Below are 24249 nucleotides of genomic sequence, written 5' to 3' on the forward strand. Positions count from 1 at the left end.
TAAAATGAAAGCTGCTCTGTGATTGGTTGCTGTGGGCAACAGTATTTAATCCTTAGTGCTGAGGTAAAATGAAAGCTGCTCTGTGATTGGTTTCTATGGGCACCAAAAACAGTTTTTTACTGTTTGTTGATTTACTGTTAGACAGCTTTAATAAATGAGGGCTGGTGTTCATAAATTTGCTCCATGTACTCCTGTCTGGGGACATATTTTTACAAACTATTATCCACACGGACATCCAAGACGGAATGATTGGTGGCTCCACCAGGGTTAGACTGCGGCTAAAAAGCAGTCCTGAAACACTGATTGTCAGCGCTCAGCCTGAATCTTCTAGTGGGAATTACTTGTTGGAAACAACCAGGAATACTAAATCAAGTATGTAGAATCCAATGGTGAAAGCAAGTTTGGGGGTTGCAGCATTAAAATTCAAGCAAAAGCAAAATAATGCAAATAAGGCTGCCAAGACAACAACATTTCAGAATTTCTTAAGCCTATGTGCAAAATTTCATGTTGATCGGTCGTACAGTTTGTGCGTGATGCTCGAACAAACAGACATTGACAAATATATATATATATATATATATATATATATATATATATATATATATATATATACTATTCATCAGCTAGTAGAATTTCAAGGGAATGATCATACAGTTGTATTTTCAGTTTGTGTTTCACCTTCAAATTTCTTGCCCAAGACACCATTGAATCCCATTAGTTAAAAGTAGTAGACCATTCATGACAAATACAGTTTCTATGTTCCTGCTTTCCCCTACAGTAATCTGCTGCTGTGTTTGGTAAGAAATATGTATAACTAGTGATGTTGTCTTGGTACAAATGCTAGGACTCCCACTGAAAATGGGGGTTCAGAGTGTTCACAAATAAATTGTGTGGCGCAGAATGTTAAGGCAGCAGAAATGCAGTCCTAAGTTGTCGCTCATGAACTGAAGGTTCAACCCCTGCTTGGCTCAAGGGTGACTCACCCTTCCATCCTTCCGAGGTCAGTAAAATGAGTACCCAGGGGGGTAAAAGATGACTGGAGAAGGCAATGGCAAATTACTCTGCAACAGTCTGTAATGTCATCCTAGGAGTCAGTCCTGACTCGATGCTTGCACCAGGGGACTTTACCTTACCTTATCTGTTAGTACTTGTACTATCAGTCTCATAGAAATGAATGTGGTGGTAGTGTGCATGGATAGTCTCCAGAGCTTAGACTTACCCACCAGATACTTATCCCCTTTCTTGTTTAAATTGGAGTTGCATATCCTTTAAGTTGGAGTTGCATATATGTATTGTCTATGAGTTTTGACATCTTACCTCTTACCTTTATATAGCTTTCTCCACAGTTCAAGCTGACTCTCCCTGGGATCATCCTTACACATGGAATCTTGTGTACATAGATACACTTGACAGTTGTAGCCCCAAGATTACTCTGACAATAATAGGAAGTGTAGTTTTAGCAATTATTAGATATATTTCCCATAAATTAAAAGGAGATAAAAAACTAAATTTGCTGCCCATATACAATTTTCTATGTTTTTTTTAATGGATTTTGTGGGTTTTAACAAAATATGTGAACAGTAAAGGGACTAAGGTTAGACAATCATAGGATGGATAACATACTGGTGCACAAAATGTACAAAAAAAAGTTTATGGGCTCAAGAAAATCATTAATAATCTTGAGCAGGGGTGGGATGGTGGTCATGAACCAAGGGATAGGGCCTGTTGGGGGTGAGTCAAGTATGAGAAATGCCATATTACATAATGAAAATGTTGTGGAAAGATTTAGGGGGTGTCCTGAGACTGGAAACATGCTATCGTAAGATATTGTGGAGGAAATGCAACAGACCTGTGGGTGTATAGCCTTAAGAGGTTGTGTGGATTAGAAAACCCATTTTCAAGTACACTATTATGGAATCTGGAGAAGGAACAAAGACTACATCTTGTTCTAGAGGACCTGTCTCATCCTTGCATTATACAGACAGCCCACTGACTTCTATGAGCTCTGTCTAATAGTTCATTTCTTCTGCGGCAGCACTGCGGGAGAAGTGAACACTTAATGCTTGGTTTCCTCATTTTTCCGCCTACTAGCTAGTGTTCCTAGCAGGAGGACACCCTGTGATTAGTTTATCATCCTGAAAACCTCCTAGCTTTCTAATAAAAAGGTATTCTCCGAAGTGGTCAACATTTTTAAAGAGTAACAGAAAAAAATAATTATTTCTCTCATGGAATAAAACAATGAAGGCAGAGTAAGGCTGGCCATACACTTCAGATATCTGTGCATTTGGTTGACAGCTGTTCCTCCCAACCGTTTCATACATAGGAACACAGTATGTGAGGCTGAAAAAAACATATGTCCATTCAATTTAGCCTATTATTCTGCAGTGTTAATTCAGAGGAAGGCAAAAAACCTCATTAGGTAAAAGCCAATTTTCCTAATTTTAGGGGAAAAAAACCTTCCTGACTTAAAATCTGCAATCAAAATAATCCCTAGAACACTGGCCCTTCTGAAGTAATCGGGGATTATAACATTTAATATTGTAAAAGAGAAGATAGAACAATGTCTCTACAGCACCATCTATTGGAAGGCAGCATTCCTGCAAGTCAATGTCAAACCTTTTAACAAGCTTTGTAACAATAGGAGTTATGGGGCAAAGCCAGAATCTTCTCCAGAAGGAGAAGATAACCATATACAGACAGCTGTTTCGAGTTGATTGCCCCTCATCAGTGTGCCGTAGGCTTCTGGCTTGGCTAGTGAGAGGCCTATAGATATGGGTCAGAAAGGGTATGATTTCTCCTTAGGTAGAGCACCTAGGAGTTGTGAGGAGACTTATAAGGCCATCCTTGCTCCTCTGGAAAATATGTGTTATGGTGACATGTATTTTCTCTGCCAATGTTCATAACCTTACATTTATCAGTGTTAAATCTAATTTGCCAGTCTAGAACCTACCTCCTATGCTGTGCATGCATGTGTCTCCTAATAGGCAGGGGGTGAAAGCTAATGGTAGACTCCTCCTCTTCCCCAAGAACAAAATTATTGAGTTTGTTAAAATACAACAGCCTGATCCTTAGTTCCTTTGATAGCAGATACACCCATCCATATGAGATGATTGGCTGGTCCAAATTTGACCGATATTAATGTGTATCGAAGCTTTAAGTATGAAGGGAAATGTTGTGACTACTGAGACTTTATATTTGTCGGCTGGTTTCTCTATCTCACAAACTCCTGATCAGGGGCGTAACTAAAGGCTCAGGGGCCCTGATGCAAAAGGTGCAAAAGGTGAGCTGGGCCCCCCCCCCCTCTATCTGTATCTGTACCCGTACCCATACCTAAACCATGCTGCATAGAGGCATAACTTGAAGCTTCTGGGCCCCAATGCAAAACCTGTAACAGGGCCCCCAACTATAATGCTTTATTCATAGTACTGGGCTCCCTATATGGAGAAGAGAGGCCTTATGGGACCCTAAGGCTCCTGGGCCCGGGTGCAACTGCATCCCCTGCACCCTCTATACTTACGCCCCTGCTCCTGATATATACCGGTAGATTGAATAAACAATTGCTTTATCACCAGGTGACAAATATATGTGAGTCATTTCGAATAGGCTTTGGTTGGCAGTCTGTTGACATGTGCATGCAGTCATCTTTTTGCCGCATTAATAGCCTTTAATGGAGCTGCAGTAATCCAGCTGAAGAGTCAAAGACCCTGGATTGTTTCCAGTCTGCTCATGCAGTACTTGGCCTTATTGGGTGTTTATTTTGTCAATTCTGTAATTGAGCAAGAAAATCTGCCCTACAGAGCAACCGAAGTGTAGGTCATCTCCTTTTATAGGCCAGAAAATCATGTATGCCGTGTCTTCTTTATACAGATGTAGGAGAGCTGAGTCTGTCATTACAGTATTACATTACAGTATTACAGTGCATTATATGTCATTTTCCACATTGCTCACATGATCCGTGTTTTCATTGTGTCCCATTTTTAATTACTATTTAATAAATTAATCTTCTGTTCGGTGACTGTAGATCCTTAATGTAGTGCCATGTTTTTGCTGAAGTAGCATGCCCACAGGTAGTACTGTCACTTGTATTAAAGAGGACGTATATGCAAAGCAAGGTACTGCTGGTTATTTATCATATTTGACAATGGCTCTTGACTCCTAAAGTGGGTCAAACTTCATAGCATATTTATGAAGCCTCATTTCTGTAAATGAGCCCATAAAGTGCAGCTTAAGTTTTATATTTTAGTATTGAGGATCCGTGCCATAGATATTATTTTTACCCTGTAGCCAGGGGGCAGAGATTTCATTCCAAATAGGACATGGTCTCTACATAGTCATTACGTTAGATGGGTTGGCTTATCTGAGACAGACGATTCTAGAATGCTGCTGCAGTTGCCTAGCAAACAGCTAATTTGCTAGAGGAGGCCACAACCAGTTGGGTATCTCCCCTGTAGTGGCTGCTGCAGAGGAAACGCAATATGAGGCCTCGGTCACACGGGCGTTTTTTCCCGCAATTTGCGGATCGCATAATGGATGCGCATCCGCAAATTGCGTGACCGGGGCCGACGATTCACTGAAAAAGCTGCACCTAGCAGTGTTTTCAGTGAAACCGCCCCACACTGCCCTCTATCCTCTGCCACAGCTGTGGCAGCGGAGAACGATGTTCGCCCATTGAATTCAATGGAGCCGGCAATACAGCCGGCTCCATTGAAAGCAATGGGCTGCCGGCGAGCGCGGGATGAATTTTCGGGAAGGGCTTAAAAATATAAGCCCTTCCCTGAAAATCATCCTAAAATGTGTAAAAATTTTAAAAAAATGTATACTCACCTTTTCCCAGCAGCCGGAGTTCAGCCACGTCTGGCCGGCAGTTCTCCTGAACTGCTCTGTGTAGTATTTAGCAGTGGGGGATTTAAAATCCCCGCCTGCTGAATGAGCTGCCTCTGATTGGTCACAGCCCTCACCAATCAGAGGCAGCTCTCACTCACCCATTCATGAATTCATGAATGGGTGAGTGAGTGCTGCCTCTGATTGGCTGAGTGCAGGGACCAATCAGAGGCAGCTCTCAGCTGTCATTCAATAGGCGAACATCGTTCTTCTCTGCCACAGCTGTGGCAGAGGAGAACGATCTTTAGTATATGTTCTCAATGGGGTCGGCGCTGCTGCCGCCGGCCCCATTGAGCGCATATATAGAACACAGCAATGCGCAGAACGCAGATAAGCACGTTCTGTGAATCGTTGTGTCCTATAATTGATCGCACATCCGCATAAAAAGCGGACATGCGACTGATCCCATTGGGATGCATTTGGTCTATAGATCTGCAGATCGCAAGTGCGTCTGCAGGTCGGACCAAAAAACGGTCGTGTGACCGAGGCCTTACATGTTACCCAGATGAACGGCTATCCATATAATTCAAGGACAGCCACCATAACGGGTGATAACCCTGATTTTTGCTACTACTGGATGTGAATAATTTTTCTTTAGGTTTGTGCATATACGTATCTTTGGAAAAGATGTTGTTATTATCAGCTCCATTGTGTAAGGGACTGGATTAGCCTTGGCAACCCAGAGCATACATATACGCCCTTCAGCACCATGGTGGGACTGGAGCAGGTTTGCCAGCTGAACCTACTTCATACCCAGTGGCTATTTCATACAGTCCTCTATGTGAACTAAAAATAAAGTAAAAATAGGTTAAATACTTTTTTTAATATTGTAAAAATTAAAAAAAAACACTTGTTCCTAGTTTTTGCATTAAAAAGTCAAAGTAATAATAAAATAAAAGTAAATGTCCAAACTATTTAAAATATTGCATTATTTATTTTGCATGCTAAATGTCTGAAGAAAAAAAAGCAGAACTGCATTTTTTGTCACTGCCATTTATAAAAAAAAATTATAAAAAGTAGTCAAGAAGTTGTGTGTAATGGTACTAATCTAAAACTGCAGCAGCGTGCAGAAAATAAGCCATCACACAGCACCATACATGGAAGAATAAAAAAGCTATGAGTCTCAGTAAATCACGACAGGAAGTTTTTAAATTTTTTAAAAGTGATAAAACATAAACTATGTATAAAGTTATCATGTCATTTTTACCAAATAGTGAATGCAGTAAAAACTAAAACCACTATCCCACAATCACTTTTCATTCCATTTTAACCAATTTATCAATAAATCAGTAAAACAATAAAAGATCCTATGCTCCTCTCTCCTGGCTCCATACAGTTTTGTTACCTTAAGACTCAGTTGCCACATAGCCAGCTGTTTGGGAAAAAAAGAAAATGGATGTGCAGCCTCTGAGCGGGCCCACAGCCGAGGAGATAGCGGGGTAGATTGAGGCCTTGTCACAGGGCTCTACCATCTTTCACGAGGGTACCCCAATATATTGATTACCTTAAGAGTTCTGTCACTCATGATACCACCATTCCTTCTTCTGCAGTGAATCGGGGTAGCAGGAATAAGCAGTGCACACACAGGGAAAACATCCAAAGAGCAAAGCCGGGAATGGTTGGCATTGCTCGTTTACTTAAAAGATAACTGGGTACAGTCCTACAATGGTACAAACTCACACCAGCAGGAAAATGGTGCAGAACACAAAGTGATATGACAGGGAGGAAAATCACAGGATGTCAGAAGAATCCATAGTCCAAGTTATCTGTGGGGTTCTGTTCCCGGCCAAACTCCTTTACTCTCTCCAGCACTCACATTTGGCAGACAAACGCTCCACGCTGCATGGCGGTTCCTCTCTCTCTCTTCCTTACATTGTTTAGGGGTAACACTGGAATCTCCAGTGAAGTAAAGTAGGCCCAGGGCAGGCTGGTGGAAGCCTTTCTGCCTCTGCCATTCCGGACCACACAGAGCAGATGGTGTCTGTGTGGCTCACTTGCAGAACTTCAACCTCTCCTTCCTTCTCTTTTGCAAGCCCAGTTTGGAACTCTTGCAAAATGTCTTGCAAACACATACAGTATATACAAAGCACGATCACATGACAAACAACAAGATACATTTTCCAGACATTTCACATATCAGACAGTCAACCCATTTATGCAACTATGCAATACACATCATATTCATGCAACATAAAAGACACCGACAACACATAGCCACAAGACAAATGCATGCATACGTTATGGAGGGGCCCTGTTAACTCCGGGCCACTACAGTTGCATTGAGCAAAAAACTTTGTGCACAAAGTGTTTAGACTACAGCAGCAGAACACACTGTCCTAATGTACACTTTTTGGGAGATTTATTAAAGGAGATGTCCCGAGGCAGCAAGTGGGTCTATACACTTCTGTATGGCCATAATAATGCACTTTGTAATGTACATTGTGCATTAATTATGAGCCATACAGAAGTTATAAAAAGTTTTATACTTACCTGCTCCGTTGCTGGCGTCCTCGTCTCCATGGTGCCGACTAATTTTCGCCCTCCGATGGCCAAATTAGCCGCGCTTGCGCAGTCCGGGTCTTCTCCTCTTCTCTATGGGGCTCCGTGTAGCTCCGTGTAGCTCCGCCCCGTCACGTGCCGATTCCAGCCAATCAGGAGGCTGGAATCGGCAATGGACCGCACAGAAGCCCTGCGGTCCATGAAGACAGAGGATCCCGGCGGCCATCTTCAGCAGGTGAGTATGAAGACGCCGGACCGCCGGGATTCAGGTAAGCGCTGTGCGGGTGGTTTTTTTAACCCCTGCATCGGGGTTGTCTCGCGCCGAACGGGAGGGGGGTTTAAAAAAAAAAAAACCCGTTTCGGCGCGGGACATCTCCTTTAAAACTGGTGCAAGGCAAAAGTGAAGAAGCTGCCTATAGCAGCCAATCAGACTCTAACTTTCTTTTTTAAAGCGACTCAGCAAACTGAAAAAAATGAAAGCAACAACCAAATTGGTTTCCATGGGAAATTACTCCACTTTTGCTTTGCACAATTTTAAAAAATATTCCCTATTGAGTATTTGTTTTTATCAGTCTTTTAGAAGTACATTCATCGAAAGCTGCATTTATATATAGCATTTCTTCAAGCCACTAACAAACAAAATGAAATGCAGAAATGTAGAAATGCAGTCCTAAGCTCTTGCTCACGACCTGAAGGTTGTGGGTTCAATCCCTGCGTGGTTCTGGGTAGGGTGACTCAGCCTTCCATCCTTCTGAGGTTGGTAAAATGAGTACTCAGCTTGCTGGGCGGTAAAAAGATGATTGAGGGGGGCAATGGCAACCCTTCCTCAAAAACAGTCTGCCAAGAAAACATCATGACGTGACATCACCCTGTCAGTCATGACGCGGTGTTTGCACCAGGGGACTTTACCTTTACCTTACATATGCTGCCAGTTTCAAAGGAAAATTCAAATGTAGCAGCATATTATTGATGGACACTGTAAATGTCCATCAAGCGTGTGTTCACATCAAAGGGTAACTCAGAACACGAGGCACACGCTGAGGAGCTGGGAGGGTAAAGCTGTCACTTGTCACAATGGCACTTACCAGACTCCTCCCAGAGGGACACATGCAGCCTCGGCCAGAGTATCGCTGGAACACCTCTAGGAGAGGGGTGGCCAATATACATGCCGTAGAACTTTAGATTGCCACGTGATGCTACCGTTCCTTTACTCACCGGAATGAACCTCGGTGATAATAAAGAGAGTCCACACACATTTTGTTGTTTAAGTACCTCAGTCCCTGGGAACTGGCAAAGCTTTACTGGAAAACTTGTACACTTCACAATTTAGGAATACACCGGTGAAGGAAAGACTAAAGAAAGGTCAGGATGATACTGGCCCTACAGTTTCCATTATCTGTAAGCTGCCACTCCTGGAAGGAGTAGGGGACAAACTCTCATGCTCTTCTTACTCTCTACTGGCTATTCACATTAATGTCCTGAACATATCTTTCTTCCTCTTCCATCCTCGTCATCACATAAGGGTTGAAGTTACCCACATGTGGCTGGCTCTACACTCCTTTCCTAATCGTTGAAGATTCTAGACCCCACCTTGCTTGCCAACACTCATACTTATAGACTCTAACACACTAAGGCTGCCTGTCCCTGAGTGTTACGGTATCCTGCAGCGGGAGCCGCCGTCCGGGAGCAGGAGCCAGCAGACGGATCTTCGCTGTCGGCCTATCTGACAGATAGGCTGACCGCGGATTATCGTGGCAGTTCGCAGCATGCTGCGAATTGCCAGCTGCGAGCGGAGAGTCGCAATAATTCTCTGCTCGTGGACACGGGGCCGTCGCTTTCCATAGCAACGCTATGGAAAGCATCAGACGGCGTGATTCGCTGGCGATTTACCGACGGCGAAATCACACCCATGGACAGGGGGCCTAAGTGACAGGACATAAATTGATACATTTGCAGACATCTCCCTTCATCTGATGCAGCTATGCAATACACATAACAAGAGACAAGACAGTTTGCACAGTGCATCCACACAAGAGATATGACATGTATAACATTTATGGAGGGGCCAGGAATAGGTGTTTGGGCCACTACATATTCAGGAGTTCGGTTTTCTTGCTTCAGGAAAATGGAGACCCTTGGCCGATTGGTTCAAACAGAACCCTATTGACTATAATGGAGTCTGTTTGATTTCCGGCTAGCAGTTCAGCAGTTTGTCGGAAATTACAGAATGAAATAGTGCTTGCTATTTCGTCCTGTTTTCTAGTGGAAATTAGCGACGGAGGTCCCGAACGGAGCCTTAGACGCTGCTGTGAAGGAGCCCTAAGCTGCCTATACACATCGACATAGCTGTATGAGGGCTTGTTTCTTTGTATTTTTTAAATCGTACTATTTAATGTACCATATAATGTACTGAAAAACGTTTTGAAAATTCTAAGTCAAGTGAAATAGAAAAAATGAAATTCTGCCATCTTTCAGTGTGTCTACGACGCGCAAACTACAACAAAATGAAAAGACTTTATTCTATGGGTCAGTGCGATTACTACGATACCAAACTTACATGTTTTGGGGTTTTTTGGTGTATACTTGTATTTTTTTTCAAAGATATTACATTTTTTAAAATTATTTCCTGCCCCCCTGTTCTGTATGCATTAGCTTTTTTTATTTCTCCATGGGATCATTTTTTTGTGGGTTGTCCTTTAGGTTTTCTGGCGTTCTTTATTTAGTTTTCTGACGGCGTTCATCATCAGGGGTAAATAATGGGTTACTTTGATAGTTCGAAATTTTAAGGGCAGAGCAATACCAAATATGTATTTCTGTTTTATTATTTAGATTCTTTTATTATAAATTTGGTAAAAGGGTTTTTTTTCAAACTTTTATTACTTTTTAAAAAAAAAAAATTAGTAAAACTTTATTGCTTATTTCTACTTTTTTTTTAGTCACCAGGGGGGACAACAACTTGCGATGCTTTGATCGCTCCTGCAGTATGATATAATGCTACAGCATTACATCATACTGCGATCGGGCAGGCAGTCTATCAAGCCACCCCACAGGGATCACTTGATAGGCATTCTGCCATGACAGCCCTGGGGCCTTTCAGAAGACCCCCGGCTGCCATAACACCCGCTGGGCTTCCTGCAATCTCATCAGGGGGGGCCCTTTGGATGAGAAGAGGAACATTTCTAACATGTCTAGCGAATTTATTAAGCCTGATACATTTTTGCAAACTCTTAAAACTTCGCAACCTGACACTAATGTGAAATCTCCCTCAATAGTTTTTCATAAAGTTCCACAACATTCATTATGCACGCATGCGCAGTACATGCATGCGCTAGGCGATGATGCAGATCCCGCAACTTTTCTGTAGTGATGATTGCGGATTGGGTGCGGGAAGGATGGCTTCCATTGACATCAATGGAAGCCGCCAAGTCGAAAACCGCACAGAAATGGAGCATGCTGCGTTTTTTCTGCCACAAGTGGAAATCACAGTTGATTTCCACTTGTGTGCAGGAAGCAGCAGTTCTCCATAGGAGGCTAAGGGCAGTATTTGTTGCGGAATCCAGGGGCAGCCGCTCGCTTCTGATTCTGTAAATCAAATTCGCCCGTGTGCAGGAGCCCTTACTACAATGCCCCTGTGATGAGGGTACACCCCAAAATACAAAAGAAGTTGGAATTTTAAAACTGATACTTTTTTTTTAACAATATGGTGTTTTCCAAACTCCTGCTGAAAAATATTTGTTTTTGCAGCATTTAATATAGATGTTGCTGAGCTTCACAACTTTAGCATGTGTTTAATTGCTGTAAACCACACTTCCCACGTAGCATGTCATGGGTGTTAGCTGCTGCTTCTCTGCTGCTATGAAATTCCCTCGGATTCTTCTGAAGTTAGTTTTACTTGATGGATAAATATTTGCACAGTATATTGTTAAACTCTTATCAATGCTGGGGCTTTTTGCCTCTGTCACTTTCTGCTGCATTGGTAGAGTACTGCAAATTACTTCTCAAGTTTATTGTTTCAATGTTAACCCCTTAAGGATGCGGCCCTTTTTTCTTTTCGCTTTCCCCTCCCCATTTTCGGTTTTTACAACTCTTATATTTATCCTTCAATGTAGATGTTTAAGGGATTGTTTTTTGGGTGGCGGAGTTGTATTTTTTTAAGGCACCATTTAATCGTAAAATATACTAAAAAAGTTTTTAAAAATTTGAAGTGAAATAGAAAAAAAAAGAAACTCTGACATCCTTGGCAGGATCTTGTTTCTCCGGTGTACACAGCGCAAGAAATGACAGGATTACTTTATTGTATGCGTCAGTACGATTACTTCGATACAACATTTATATGGTTGTTTGTTTTTTTTGCTGTACTACTTTTAAAAAATAAAATATCTGTAGAAAAACATTAAATTATTTTCTGCCGCCAAATTCTGACAGCCATAACTTTTTCTTCCGTTAACATAGTTGTATGAGGGCTTGTTTTTTGCGGGACATCCTGTAGTTTTGGAGTACATATGATTTTTTGATTGTGTCTCATTCCATTTTTTTCTTGGAGACGGGGTGACAAAAAAAGTGCAATTCTGGCATTGTTTTTTTTCCTGACAACGTTTACCATGCGGGGTAAATAATGCCTTACTTTGATAGATAGGTTGTTTTTTTCATTTAAGCTTTTTTTATTAGAAATATGGAAAAGGGGTTTTCATAACTTTTATTGCTTTTTCTTTTTTTTTAAATTAATAAGACTTTTTAAAACTCATTTTTATATATTTTTTAGTCCCCACAGAGACATGAACTTGCAATGTTATTACATCATACCGCGATCTGACGCGCAATCTATCAAGCTACAACAAAGGCATGGCTTGATAGGCACTCTGCATTGGCAACCCTGGGGCCTTTCAGAAGACTTTATAGTGGGGAAGGCCACTTGGGATCCCCAAACATCAATCTGGGCATTAAAATGCTGCTGTTGGAATTGACGGCAACATTTAAAGGGTTAACAGCTTCGATCAGTGACAGTGCTGATCAGAGCTGTTGCAGGCGGGTGTTGGATGTAAAAAACAGCCAGCACCTGCATTCTATGGTTTGGGATCAAGCCCTGATCCACTTCATACAAACCCCAAATCTCCATGACATAACTGTACATCATGGAGCATTAAGGGGTTTTCTGAGAGAGAGGAAAAATTCTGGGTCGGGGAATTTGCTAAAATTAAAAAAAAATAAGCAATACTCAATGGTTAGATGTTCCATCCCGATCCAGCATAGGAGGGCTGGTCCTTGTAGCTCAGAGCCTAGAAGAAGCTGCAGCAGTCATGTGACGTTAATTCTACATGTGACTACTCAGCCAAACAATGGCTTTGGTGATCACATGCCATTCACAGTAGTATCACACTATAATAGAGCACTTATATAGTGCTGAATACTGTACACAGAAGAAGGATGTTACTTATAGGGCCACTTAGTACCAACTGAACATTGTTATGCCACAGAATGAGTATTCTTAATAATGCCCCTACAGGAGTTAATGACTCTTGTGCACGGCTGAGGCCTGTGATTGGTTGCAGCAGTCTGTGACGTTTTGTGTACAGACTGACTGCAGCTTGCCAGCAGACCCAGTGGGCAGAGTGGGAAATGCAGCGCTGGAGCTGCGGTGGTCCAGGACAGGTGAATGTAGACAAAGTGGCTCTCCATACTTACTGTTGGTGGTTAGAAAATGTTTATTACTTAATGGGAATAACTATACGTAGCACATCTGCATCATACTGTAGAGCATGATGTATTTGCATACTTGGTAATAGAAAAAGAGAAGCAGATTGAATGGGCCCACCTTGTTATAGATTTGGCCCTAATTAAGATAGCTAAGATTATATGTTATTAATGTACATCTGGCCATCTAGAACAGCTAATAAAAATGGGTTTCTTTAGCATGAGATGCTAGGAGACTGCATATTCCTGGATCACCAAGGGAGGATGTTTGCTTAGTTGTAGAGTTTTTTCTTTTTTTCTATTGAGATTGCAATCTTATTATAAGAACAGTGATTAATCATTGTAGAGTCTTACTTCCTCGTGGGATGCAACCGCAGTCAACATTTATAAATCGTGCTTGAAAAATATTACTACAGTGAACTAGCAGCATTGTTGGTAGAGATAAAAGAAAAAGCCTCCATTTAAAAAACAAAAAACAACTTTATTTCATGATGATTTTTGAAAATGGTTGTTCGTCTATATGGGCTTGGTTGTCAAGTCTGGACACAAATACAGTATTGAATTAGACTCTGGAAAGTTGCATCAGGCTTTGTTCACATTTGCTTTGGAGCTTGAATTAAGAGCTCAGATTCTGCTAAATTAACTGGAAAAAGTAGTGCAGTATGCTGCACAATGTTTTCTGCTCAAATGCTGGACATTGTGACGGAAACTGCACAGACCCTATTATGCTCATAGTACCATAGTGTGCAAAGGCTGAAAAGAGACACATGTCCATCCAGTTCAAACTATTATCTTGCAATGTTGATCCAGAAGAAGGAAAGAAAAACAGTGAGGTAGAAACCAATTTTCCTTATTTTAGGTGAGAAAGCATTCTTCCCAATTCCAATCTGGCAGTCAGAATAATCCCCGGATCACCGAACCTGCTGAAGTAATCATTGATTATAACATGTAATATTATTACACTCAAGAAAGGCGTCCAGGCTCCTCTTATACTCTTTTAGTGATTTCACCTTCTCCACATCCTCCGGCAGAGTTCCATAGGACTAATGGGGTCTGTTGGGCGTCCTTGGTGTCTGACATATGAGGGATTCGGCAGAGATATTATTTTCATTGTTCTGCTCAAACTTTGGAGTAGAACAACGAAAGTGAAAAATGGCTACGTGAACGAGGCTTTAGCTCCTTTCCATCAGGCTTCAGTCATTTTTTACAGACATAATAGCGTAGCATATTGTAGTATTGTATCTAGGAAAAAAAATTGATACAGGACAGAAACCTAAATGATCCATTAATCAGTCCAATAGAACATAATTAATCATGACGGATTATAATGGATCGGACATATCCTGTTGAAACGGAAATCATGATACCAGTGTGAACAAAGCCTAAAATATGCAGCTTATGCACTATGATAAAGCACATATTTAGAGTGTCATCACACCAGCGTGTTTTTGTGCATGCATACGCACGCACAAAGACACGCTTCTATTAGCAACATTGCATTCCCTATGGTGTGTTCACATGTCCAGCTTTACAGGCGCCTGCAAAGATAGGATATGCGTGCACCATAGGGAATGCATGCATTGTTTTCAATGGAGCCGCGGCTGCTGCCGGCGGCTCCATTGAAAACAATGGCCTGCCGGCACCCCTGCATTCTTTTTCAGGGAAGGGCTTTACATATAAGCCCTTCCCTGAAAAAGAAACATTTTAGTGTAAAAAATATATACTTACCTGTCTGCCGCTGCCGTGACCCCCGCGGGGATGAAGAACATATCTGCTGCATGCGGCAGATGTTTCCTTCATCCCCGCTAGTTAAAAGAATTCCCTGCTGCTACATCTGCCACATCTGTGATAGATGCAGCAGTGAATTCTTCAATTCTTTACCGCAGCTGTCACACATGTCAGCTGCGGTAGAGGATTCTGCTGCCGTCAATTGATTTCAGGGAAGGGCTTTAAATATAAGCCCTTCCCTGAAAAATCCAGTAAAAGTGCTTTAAAAAAAAAAAATAGATACTCAACTCCCTTCAGCTGCCGGAGCTCAGCCACGTCCTTTCCTGCTGTCCCCTGCTCTGTGGTGCTGATCTATCAGCAGGCGGGGATTTAAAATCCCCAGGCAGCTCTCCCCGAATGAATGAATCATTCTACTACACATGCTGTGAAAAAAATCTATAGTGTAAATCCACAGAATATCTATTTATGGTATGGATTTGTGTAGTGTTTCTGGCACTAGGTTGAAGCCGCGGGTATAGTAGCCATGCAGGTCCAGACAGAGAGTGAAGCCAGGAGTTGGCAAAAGGGAATCTCAGGTCAAAATACAAAGGAGGAGGTAGGTAGCATTGTCAGGAGGAAAGCCAGAGGTCGGTAACGGAAGATCTCAAGGCATTTGCAGAGGTGCAGTCTGATAATGGAGCTTGACTGAGGCTGTGGAGCACAATAATCACGCGTTGAGGTAATGGCAGGGACACACTTTTATAAAGGGCCTAATCAGGAACAGAGACGGGGTCAGGACAGAGAAACAGACCAGGAACCACATCGCTAGGTGTTAGTAGAGAAGCTGTCCAAGAGCTAAATGGCTCAGCGGAAAGAGTTGCCAACTGGAGTGCACGTGGTCCTGGACTCAAGCCCTGACAGGGTGAAATCTGCGTCAAATTCTGCAATGTCTGAATATACCGTAAATGTGATGTGAAAGTGGTCTAACGTGCATAGACAGATGAAAGAAGAGAAGATGATACAATGAGGCTACATGTAATCTACAATAAATACTTGTATGCAGAGGCTTGAAGCTGTGGGGCCCCAGTGCAAATTTTGTAACAAGGGCCCTCATTTGCCATATACCATCTGTTATCTTTTTCCTGACAGAGGGGCCTAATGTTTCCCCTGTATGGCTTTGCATTGGAGATGCTCTATAAAAACCTGCATTTTCTTACAGAAATTTACAAACACAACATTTACACAAACTCACTTATAAGAAACGTTGAGCAGTCAGCTAGGTCCTCATAGTAGGGTTTGCAATTGGCTTTTGTTTTGCTTTTTTTCTTTATAAATATACCCACTTGACTAGAAGCTGAAATAGAGTCGGACTAATATAAGACTTCAGTGAAAGTGATTATCATGCTTGTAACAGATATGTTCTTATAAAGGTTGACTAGAAAAGCAGGCGCATTATTACCAGGAATTCATGTAATCTGCATTCTTTTGCTGACATAGACATCTGCATTCCATGGCAGGATTAAAATACTGTGTATTTTTAGAAATGGTCTGACCTAGATGCACAATATGAGTATCTTTATACAGTAAGTGCCGGTACAGTATATATGTATAGGACATGTGCCGTTGGCTGATGCAATAAAGGATTCTACATAGTTGGAATGTATTTTTAGACCTGGAAAAAAAATTGCCATCACTATCCATATATTAGTATGTGTCAAATATTATCTCTGAGATTCAAGTTCTCATTTTTTTTTTAGTATTTCCATACTATGGAATATTGAACCTTACCAAAATCTGCCAAATGTAACTATCCAGATAACAAAACACAAGCGGTCATGGCAGTATTACATTGTAGGCTAAGCTATATTTTTAGAGGTATATTGCCGGAGATGTCTCATGAAGATCAGATGATTGCTATTTGTCTGACTTCACAACTCCCCCCCCCCCATCCCCTGCTATCTCTTAACATCAGAAGAGGCTGCTCCTTTAGGGTCACACTCTCATTAATAGTACAGGGGTTGTCCTCTTTGGACAGTATCTTTTCACTACATGGCGGCCTCAACAATAAACTAGTCGTAGGGTTCTATTCTGCTGCCAATCAGCTGTAATCTATGAGTCAACCTAGAAGCGAGTATTCCATTTCCCATGCAGCGCCACCACAGGCAAAAGGAAACATTACACAATTTCAATTTGTAAATTCATAAGAATAGAAAATACATAAACAAATTTAGCAACAATACACAATATATATAAATATATACACAAACATACATGCATACATTGATATACATTCTCCCCTCCGGTCTGTCTTGACTAACCCCACCATTATAGTTCAAACATCCTATATATCAACAATAACATAAAGCTTCTATCCTCTTCTGACAATAGTGCTATATATAAAGAGGGTGTAGAGAAAAACAGGTGAAGCAGTTCTATAGATGTTGAGGAATACCTCCTTAAGGGGTGTAGTGCTACAGTGACAGTGATAAATAGAGAATAGTGTATTACGGAATCTACTGCCAGCCGGGGTTATAGTGCCATACTGTGCATAGTGGGGGTGATAGAATTAAATAGAGAAATAAAAACCGATGCATAGCACAATCATCCACGTATAGAAGAATTCAAAGACAGGATAAACTAACCTGATTAGTCTTTTATTTAGCAATTAATCCAGCAAAAAAAAGATATGTTTCAAGGCATAAGCCATAAGGGATCTTTTGAATGTTTGCTTCTATAATCTGATGTGCATATGGTGATACATTTTAAACTAGACCAAAAAGCTACTAGAAATTTACTAATCTTTCATTAGAGTCATCATTGTCTTTTTCTTTTACATTTTAGTGGCTCACTCTATGCTAAACAATCTCCCATCAGGAATAAATAATATGTTACTTTTTAACGAGATATTTGCTGTTTGAAGAATACCGTGGAGACCGTATGATCTCCCAATTTGTTTTGATCAAGTTTTGCCATTGGTGGGATATCCAGGACGAGCCCGTCTTCTTCCCATCCAAGGATTTGGAGTTAAAAGGATTAAATATTGCATCTCAATTGTATGACTCTCAGCCCAGGGTGGATAGAGGGAATGGATTGACCAGATGTCTAACAGTAACTGCCAGGGTAGATGATGGTAAAAAAAATCTTTGGTAGACAGGTGTCATGGTGAAGAAACAATAAACCAAGTCAAAGTTTTGACCGGACTTCTCCCTTTATTAATGACAGCATTAATAAAAAGAGAAGCCAGGTCAAAACTTTGAAGTTTACTACACTCACTCCCCACTGGATTAGAGTTTTCCTAGGCTGGCTACACAGCTTCTTACAACCACTGGATAAGCCTGTGTAGAAGATCCCTATCTTTCCTGCAGAAGACCCCTTTGAGTTGCTCCGCCATCTTTCACTCAGTTCTTTTTGTCCATCTGAGTCTCTCATGACTGTAAAATGTAAACTTAAAGTAAAATTATACACTGCAATACACATTTGCAGTGTATTATATCAGTGGTCAGAAGATCGCATGTTCAAGTCCCCATATTGGGACACAGAATACAATTTTTTTAAAAGGTGATAATGACTCTCTCACTTGTAAGGAGAAGGTGGAGGTGAAAAGAGAGAGAGAGAAAAAAAAGGACTTTTGCTACCTGAGAGGTGGGACTAACATTACCAAGTGTTGGTGAAGTTCATAGTTTTCTGAGCTGTGAGAACCCCCCCCCCCCAAAAAAAAACTAAATGAAAACTAGAGAGGTCTCCATCTCACATACTATACCATAAGTTTCCATCTCGGTGTCCGTCTCCACATCATTCTTGGCCTAAAAGATGGAAACATATGTACTACACTATCCTGCCTGTCTTGCTTTATGCCTTGTTTGATCATAGTCCATCCAATATCATTATGCATTTTGGTGTATATTTTTGCTCAAGGTATTGTTCTACCACATTTCCTCCTGGCATGGTCACCTCACATTCATTACTAATCAGTAATATGGTTATCATTTAAATGCCTTAAAAATAAAGGGGTAGTTCAACCTCAGCAAAAAATGTATTCTTTCTATATTGAAAATTTGTACAATTTTCCTATTTACCTTTTTTATCATCTTTTCACATTTTAGAAGATCTCTGCTTGATATCTTTCAAGGAGCCTTCATTCTTTACTTACAGGAGACTATAAACTTGCCAATGGTCATGTGACTGATGACTACACAGGTGCATGGCTTGTTACAAGAGTGCTTTGACGATTTTATTGTAATAAGCTGATCACATAAGTGTCGATCACATGACCAACACAGTTATTATCCACTAGAAGTAAGCAATGAAGGCTCCTAATTAGAGATGGGCGAGCATACTCGCTAAGGACAATTACTCGATCGAGCATTGCCCTTAGCGAGTACCTGCCCGCTCGGAAGAAAAGGTTCGGCTGCCAGTGCGGGTGAGAGGTGAGTTGCGGCAGTGAGCAGGGGGGAGCGGTGGGGAGAGAGGGAGAGAGAGATCTCCCCTCCGTTCCTCCCCGCCCGCCGCCAGCAGCCGAACCTTTTCTTCCGAGCGGGCAGGTACTCGCTAAGGGCAATGCTCGATCGAGTAATTGCCCTTAGCGAGTATGCTCACTCATCTCTACTCCTAATGTATGAATACAAGCAGAGATCTTGAAAATCAAGAGGGATTAATACATAAAGGTTGGTAGGTTTATCAAATGCTTTAGGCTACTTTTCTTACAAAAAAAAGGTGCAAAGTTTGGCGCATGCTATATTTGCACTGAATACTGCAACTTTGTAAGTTTAATATCACTTTTCAAAAAGAGTGAGAAAAGAGGGCAGGGTTTGGGTAAGTGGGTGGAGTTTAGTGGAAGAGGCTGGCCTTCTGCGAACCAACATATTTACTATAGCTTGCGCATATTGGTGTAAATTATAGAACAAATCTATGACTGCTATTAGCAAGCATGCATTTTTTTGCTATTAGCAAGCATGCAAATTTTTGGCGCAGTGACAGCCAAAGAAGCACCATATCTATTAAGTTACATGTGCCTCCTAATTAATTTACTTTAACAATAATGCATGGAGTATGAAATGCCATGCTTAACAAATCTCCCCCATAGTAGAAAGGAAAATTGTAGAACTTTTCATTAGGCAACGAATAACCTTTGTTTACTGAAGCTAAAATACTCCTTTAAATTTGGACCTGTCAAGTATGAATTCCAAATAAAGCTTTGTGGGTGTAATGTGTTAAATAATGTTGTGAGGTGTTTTTTTTTCCCTCTATGCTCATAGCTCTTTTCTTGCTTCTCTTAAATAGGTTATGTGGGTTTGTAACCTGTGCCGAAAACAACAAGAAATTCTTACAAAATCAGGAGCTTGGTTCTTTGGAAGTGGGCCACAGCAGCCTCCGAGTCAGGATGGGACATTAAGTGACACTGGTACTGGTGCTGGCTCTGATGCACCAAGGGAAAAGAAAGCCAGACTACAAGAGAGATCTAGATCTCAAACACCTCTAAGTACTGCCGCAACAGCTGGTTCTCAAGAGACTTCACCTGCTAGTTTACAGTCTGATCAAAGCAAAGGGTCAGAACCATCATTACAAACTGCAGTCCAAGAGCAAAAGCAGTCATCAAGGTCAAGAAGTGAACCGCCCCGAGAGAGGTAAGCATATGTTGACCTACGTGTTGTTCTTACAATTTGTCTTCTCACTAGCATTTACTTATGTATATTCTTTTGTACAATTCCTAAAAGTAATGACTGCTGTGTTGGTGAATTTAGGTCATTTTTAGTGCTACTCTTCATAGAAATAAAATGGTAAATTTAGATTTGATTGGAAATGTAAGTGTAGAAAACTTTAAATTCAGAAAACTACTGCTTTGAAACCTACTACTTAAAGGGGTTGTCTCGCGACAAACATCAAAATTTTACATTAGACCATTCCCCCTGTCACCCCCCTGGCATAAAATAGCATTTTAAAGCGGTTTTTAAACCGCTTGCTACTCACCGATGTGATGAAAGATGAACTTATAAAATTCTTCTCCCAAGATGTCCTTTCCCAGGGATGCACTGCGGTTTTCTCCCATAGTGCACCGCGGGTCTTCTCCCATGGTGCACCATGGGCTCTGTGCGTTCCATTGCCGATTCCAGCCTCCTGATTGGCTGGAATCGGCACACGTGAGGGGGCGGAGCTACGCGATGACGCGTAGAAGGGGGCGGAGCCACAATGCCGCTCGTACCCCGACCGTCCAGAAGGGAGAAGACCCTTCTGCGCAAGCGCGTCTAAAAAAGCAAGAAGACCCCGAAATTAGACGGAGCCATGGAGACGGGGACGCCAGCAACGGAGCAGGTAAGTGGATAACTTCTGTATGGCTCATATTTATTGCACGATGTATATTACAAAGTGCATTAATATGGCCATACAGAAGTGTATAACCCCACTTGCTTTCGTGAGACAACCCCTTTAATTTAAATAAAAGAAAACATGAAACTTTAAATGAAGTATCATTGGGGCATAACTGATACCAATTTATCACACATTCCAGATTACCAGAGTAGTAAGTACAAAATACTTGTTTATGTGATGCTAACACGTCTACACAGATTATGGAAACTAACAGTCATAAGAAAAAGTAAGTACACCCTCTCTATGAATTCTATGGTTTTACATATAAGGACATAATAAAAAAATATCTGTTCCTTAGGAGGTCTTAAAATTTGGTAAATGCAACCTCATGAGCATCAACACATGACAAATTACTCTGTGTCATTATTAATTTATATAACGAAAGCTAGGCCAAAATGTAAGAGCAGTGTGTGGAAAATTTAACTACACCCTTACTGCTTCCATAGGAATTTTAGAGAGTAAGTAGCAGCCAGATGCTGCTAAACAATTACTCTTGATTAATTGATCATCAGCAACTGTGAATGCCTCTATAAAAGCAGACGTTTTGGCAGTTTGCTGGTCTGGAGCATTCAGGCATGTGTTAACACAATGCCAAGGAGAAAAGCTATCAGCAGTGATCTTAGAGAAGCAATTGTTGCTGCCCATCAATCTGAGAAAGTCCATTTTCGAACAATTTGGTGTCCATCATTCTACAGTGAGAAAGATTATACACAAGTGGAAAAGATTCAAGACAGTTTACAATCTTCCTAGCAGTGGACATCCCAGCAAATCCACCCCAAGGTCAGAACATGCAATGCTCAGAGATATTGCAAGAACCCAAGATGTTAAATGTTGAAGCTCATGCCAGTAAACGCCTCATGTATTCTAAAGTATACTAGAGCCGAATGTGAGGCCACCGCTTCAAGCTAAAATGTGGATACTGAAACCTGTGTCAACAGGACAATGATCCCAAGCATACCAGCAAATCTACATTATCAAGGCTGAAAAAGAAAAGAATCAAGGTGTCACAATGACCCAAAGTCCAAATATCGACTCAAGCGAAATGCTGTGGCAGAACCTTAACACCGTTGTTACACGGGTATAAGCACATAGACGCTCATTAACTTGTATTTGCGCAATGGGCATTGCGTATTTTGCGCGATCGCGATTTTAACTTTACAAGTCCCATAGACCCCTGCAGAAAAAAAAACGCTGCGAATTTCGCAGTGAAAAAAAACTGTAGTGGGTAGTCACCCTAAGAGAGATGTGCGTAAATGTATGCTAACAAACCTCAATGAACTGAAGCAACCTCGTAAGGGCGATTTCATACGAACGTGTGTTTCTTCCATCATGCGACTGTGATAATCGGGCAGCACCTATCTTCCATTGATTCTTTCCAAACTCCTGCGCTCTGGCACTGAGTTTGAAAAGCCGACGAAGAGGAACAAATTTCCCTTGTTCAGGTGCAACTATGCTCCGTAGTTGCGCCTACGCTCTTACCGCCCTAAAGAAGAGGGGGGAAAAATTCCTCCAGAACGATATGAGAGACTGATAAAATCATACAGAAAGCAAATACTTCAAGTGTTTGCTGCTACAGGTGGTTCTACAAGCTATTGATGCAAGCGGTGTACTTAATTTTTCACACACTGCTTCTGCATTGTGGTCTAGTTTATGTTAAATAAATAATGACACGATTTATTTGTCATGTATTGTTGTATATATGAGGTTGCATTCACCTCATTTTAAGTATTTCTAAGACCTCATGTCCACGGGCAGATTTGATTTGCGGAGTCCATGATCGGCACCCGCACAGAAGATCCGCAGTTCAAGACGTTCATAGGAAAGCATGGAGTGTCCGCACCTCCATCGTCGGCAAGCATTTAAAAATAATTTCTGCACTGACTCACAGGTCTTCCACTGTGGAAATCTGTGTGTAGAATCCGCACATGCTGTGGAGCTGAGGCATAAGGGCTCATGTCCACATGTGGATCAGATTCCGCATGCGGGACCCTGCTTACCCATTCGGGTCTTCTTTTTTCTATACTGCGGATGTGTGCGGAAGTGACGGCCAGCAGGCCGGCGCACATGCGCAGTAGAGGTTTTACTTTTGCAAACTCCTGCTTTTCTGTGGAACCTGCGGCCCGTCCGCAATGTCAATTGAAATGGAGCACACTGAAATGGAACATACTGCAATTTGATTTCCGCATCTAAAGGTCTGCAAATCAAATCGGCATACATTAATTCAGTTTTGGACGCCCCTATTTCCTTATGGGCAGCTTAAACTGCTGATCATACCAGTGGGTGACCTGCGCAAATTCTGCAATTCAAATCCACTTGTGAACATTGGGCCTATTTATTATGTTCTGATACATAATACCATAGAATTCAAGGAGAGTATGTTTAGTTTTTCTCATGACTGTAAAATAAAATTAAAAAATTCAGATTTGAGTTGGGTTATCTGGATCTCTTTCTTGGCATATTCCTGTGCATAGTAGACCTGAGTGTGGTAAAAGATGTAAAATGGACGTAAGACCTTTTCTGGGTCGTCTCTTAAACAAGGCTTGACAGAGAGTAGAATTTTCAGCGGTGATTTCCCTGAACGGCCCTCTGTCCACTCGCTAGCAATATTCTGCCACGGGGAGCGCTGACAGATTTCCGAGATGACCCTATCTAATAGATAGGCTCGCCGCGGAGAATCGCGGCAATCGCAGCATGCCGCGATTTAAATCCTGTGAGCAGAGAATCGCTATGATTCTCCACTCTTGGACGCCGGCACTGCGCTTTTCATAGTAATCCTATGGAAAGCTTTACAAAGCGTGATCATCGGGGGATTTATTGCATGCGAATCCCCGCCCGTGGACAGGCAGCCAACATGTAACATTCAGTGGTGATTAAGAGGAAGGTAATAAATGCTGTTTAAATAGTTATTCCCGGTCAGCAAATAAATATCATTCTTTGTTTAATAAAGATTAATAAAATTTCTTATATACTTTCGGGCTCAGTTCTGGGCAGCTTTCAGGATCTCTGCTTCCTGTCAATAAGAACCTTCATTGGTCATGTTATTAGCGCAGAATAAATCTCTAAGTAAACATAAAATTCTAATATTGCATGAAGGGGTTTTAAATA

At 41.4% G+C, this 24249-nt stretch overlaps 1 protein-coding gene across 1 annotated transcript in view; it reads left to right on the forward strand.

Annotated features, from left to right (window-relative positions):
- RIMS1 (regulating synaptic membrane exocytosis 1) overlaps positions 1 to 24249 on the forward strand; it is a 363560-nt gene that overhangs the window by 67521 nt on the left and 271790 nt on the right. Inside the window, exon 3 of the mRNA XM_066604485.1 lies at positions 20059 to 20402. Within this exon, the coding sequence (XP_066460582.1) occupies positions 20059 to 20402 (344 nt within the window). The remainder of the gene's footprint in view (positions 1 to 20058; positions 20403 to 24249) is intronic.

Source organism: Eleutherodactylus coqui, chromosome 1 (genome assembly GCF_035609145.1).
Source record: "Eleutherodactylus coqui strain aEleCoq1 chromosome 1, aEleCoq1.hap1, whole genome shotgun sequence".
Classification (NCBI taxonomy): domain Eukaryota; kingdom Metazoa; phylum Chordata; class Amphibia; order Anura; family Eleutherodactylidae; genus Eleutherodactylus; species Eleutherodactylus coqui.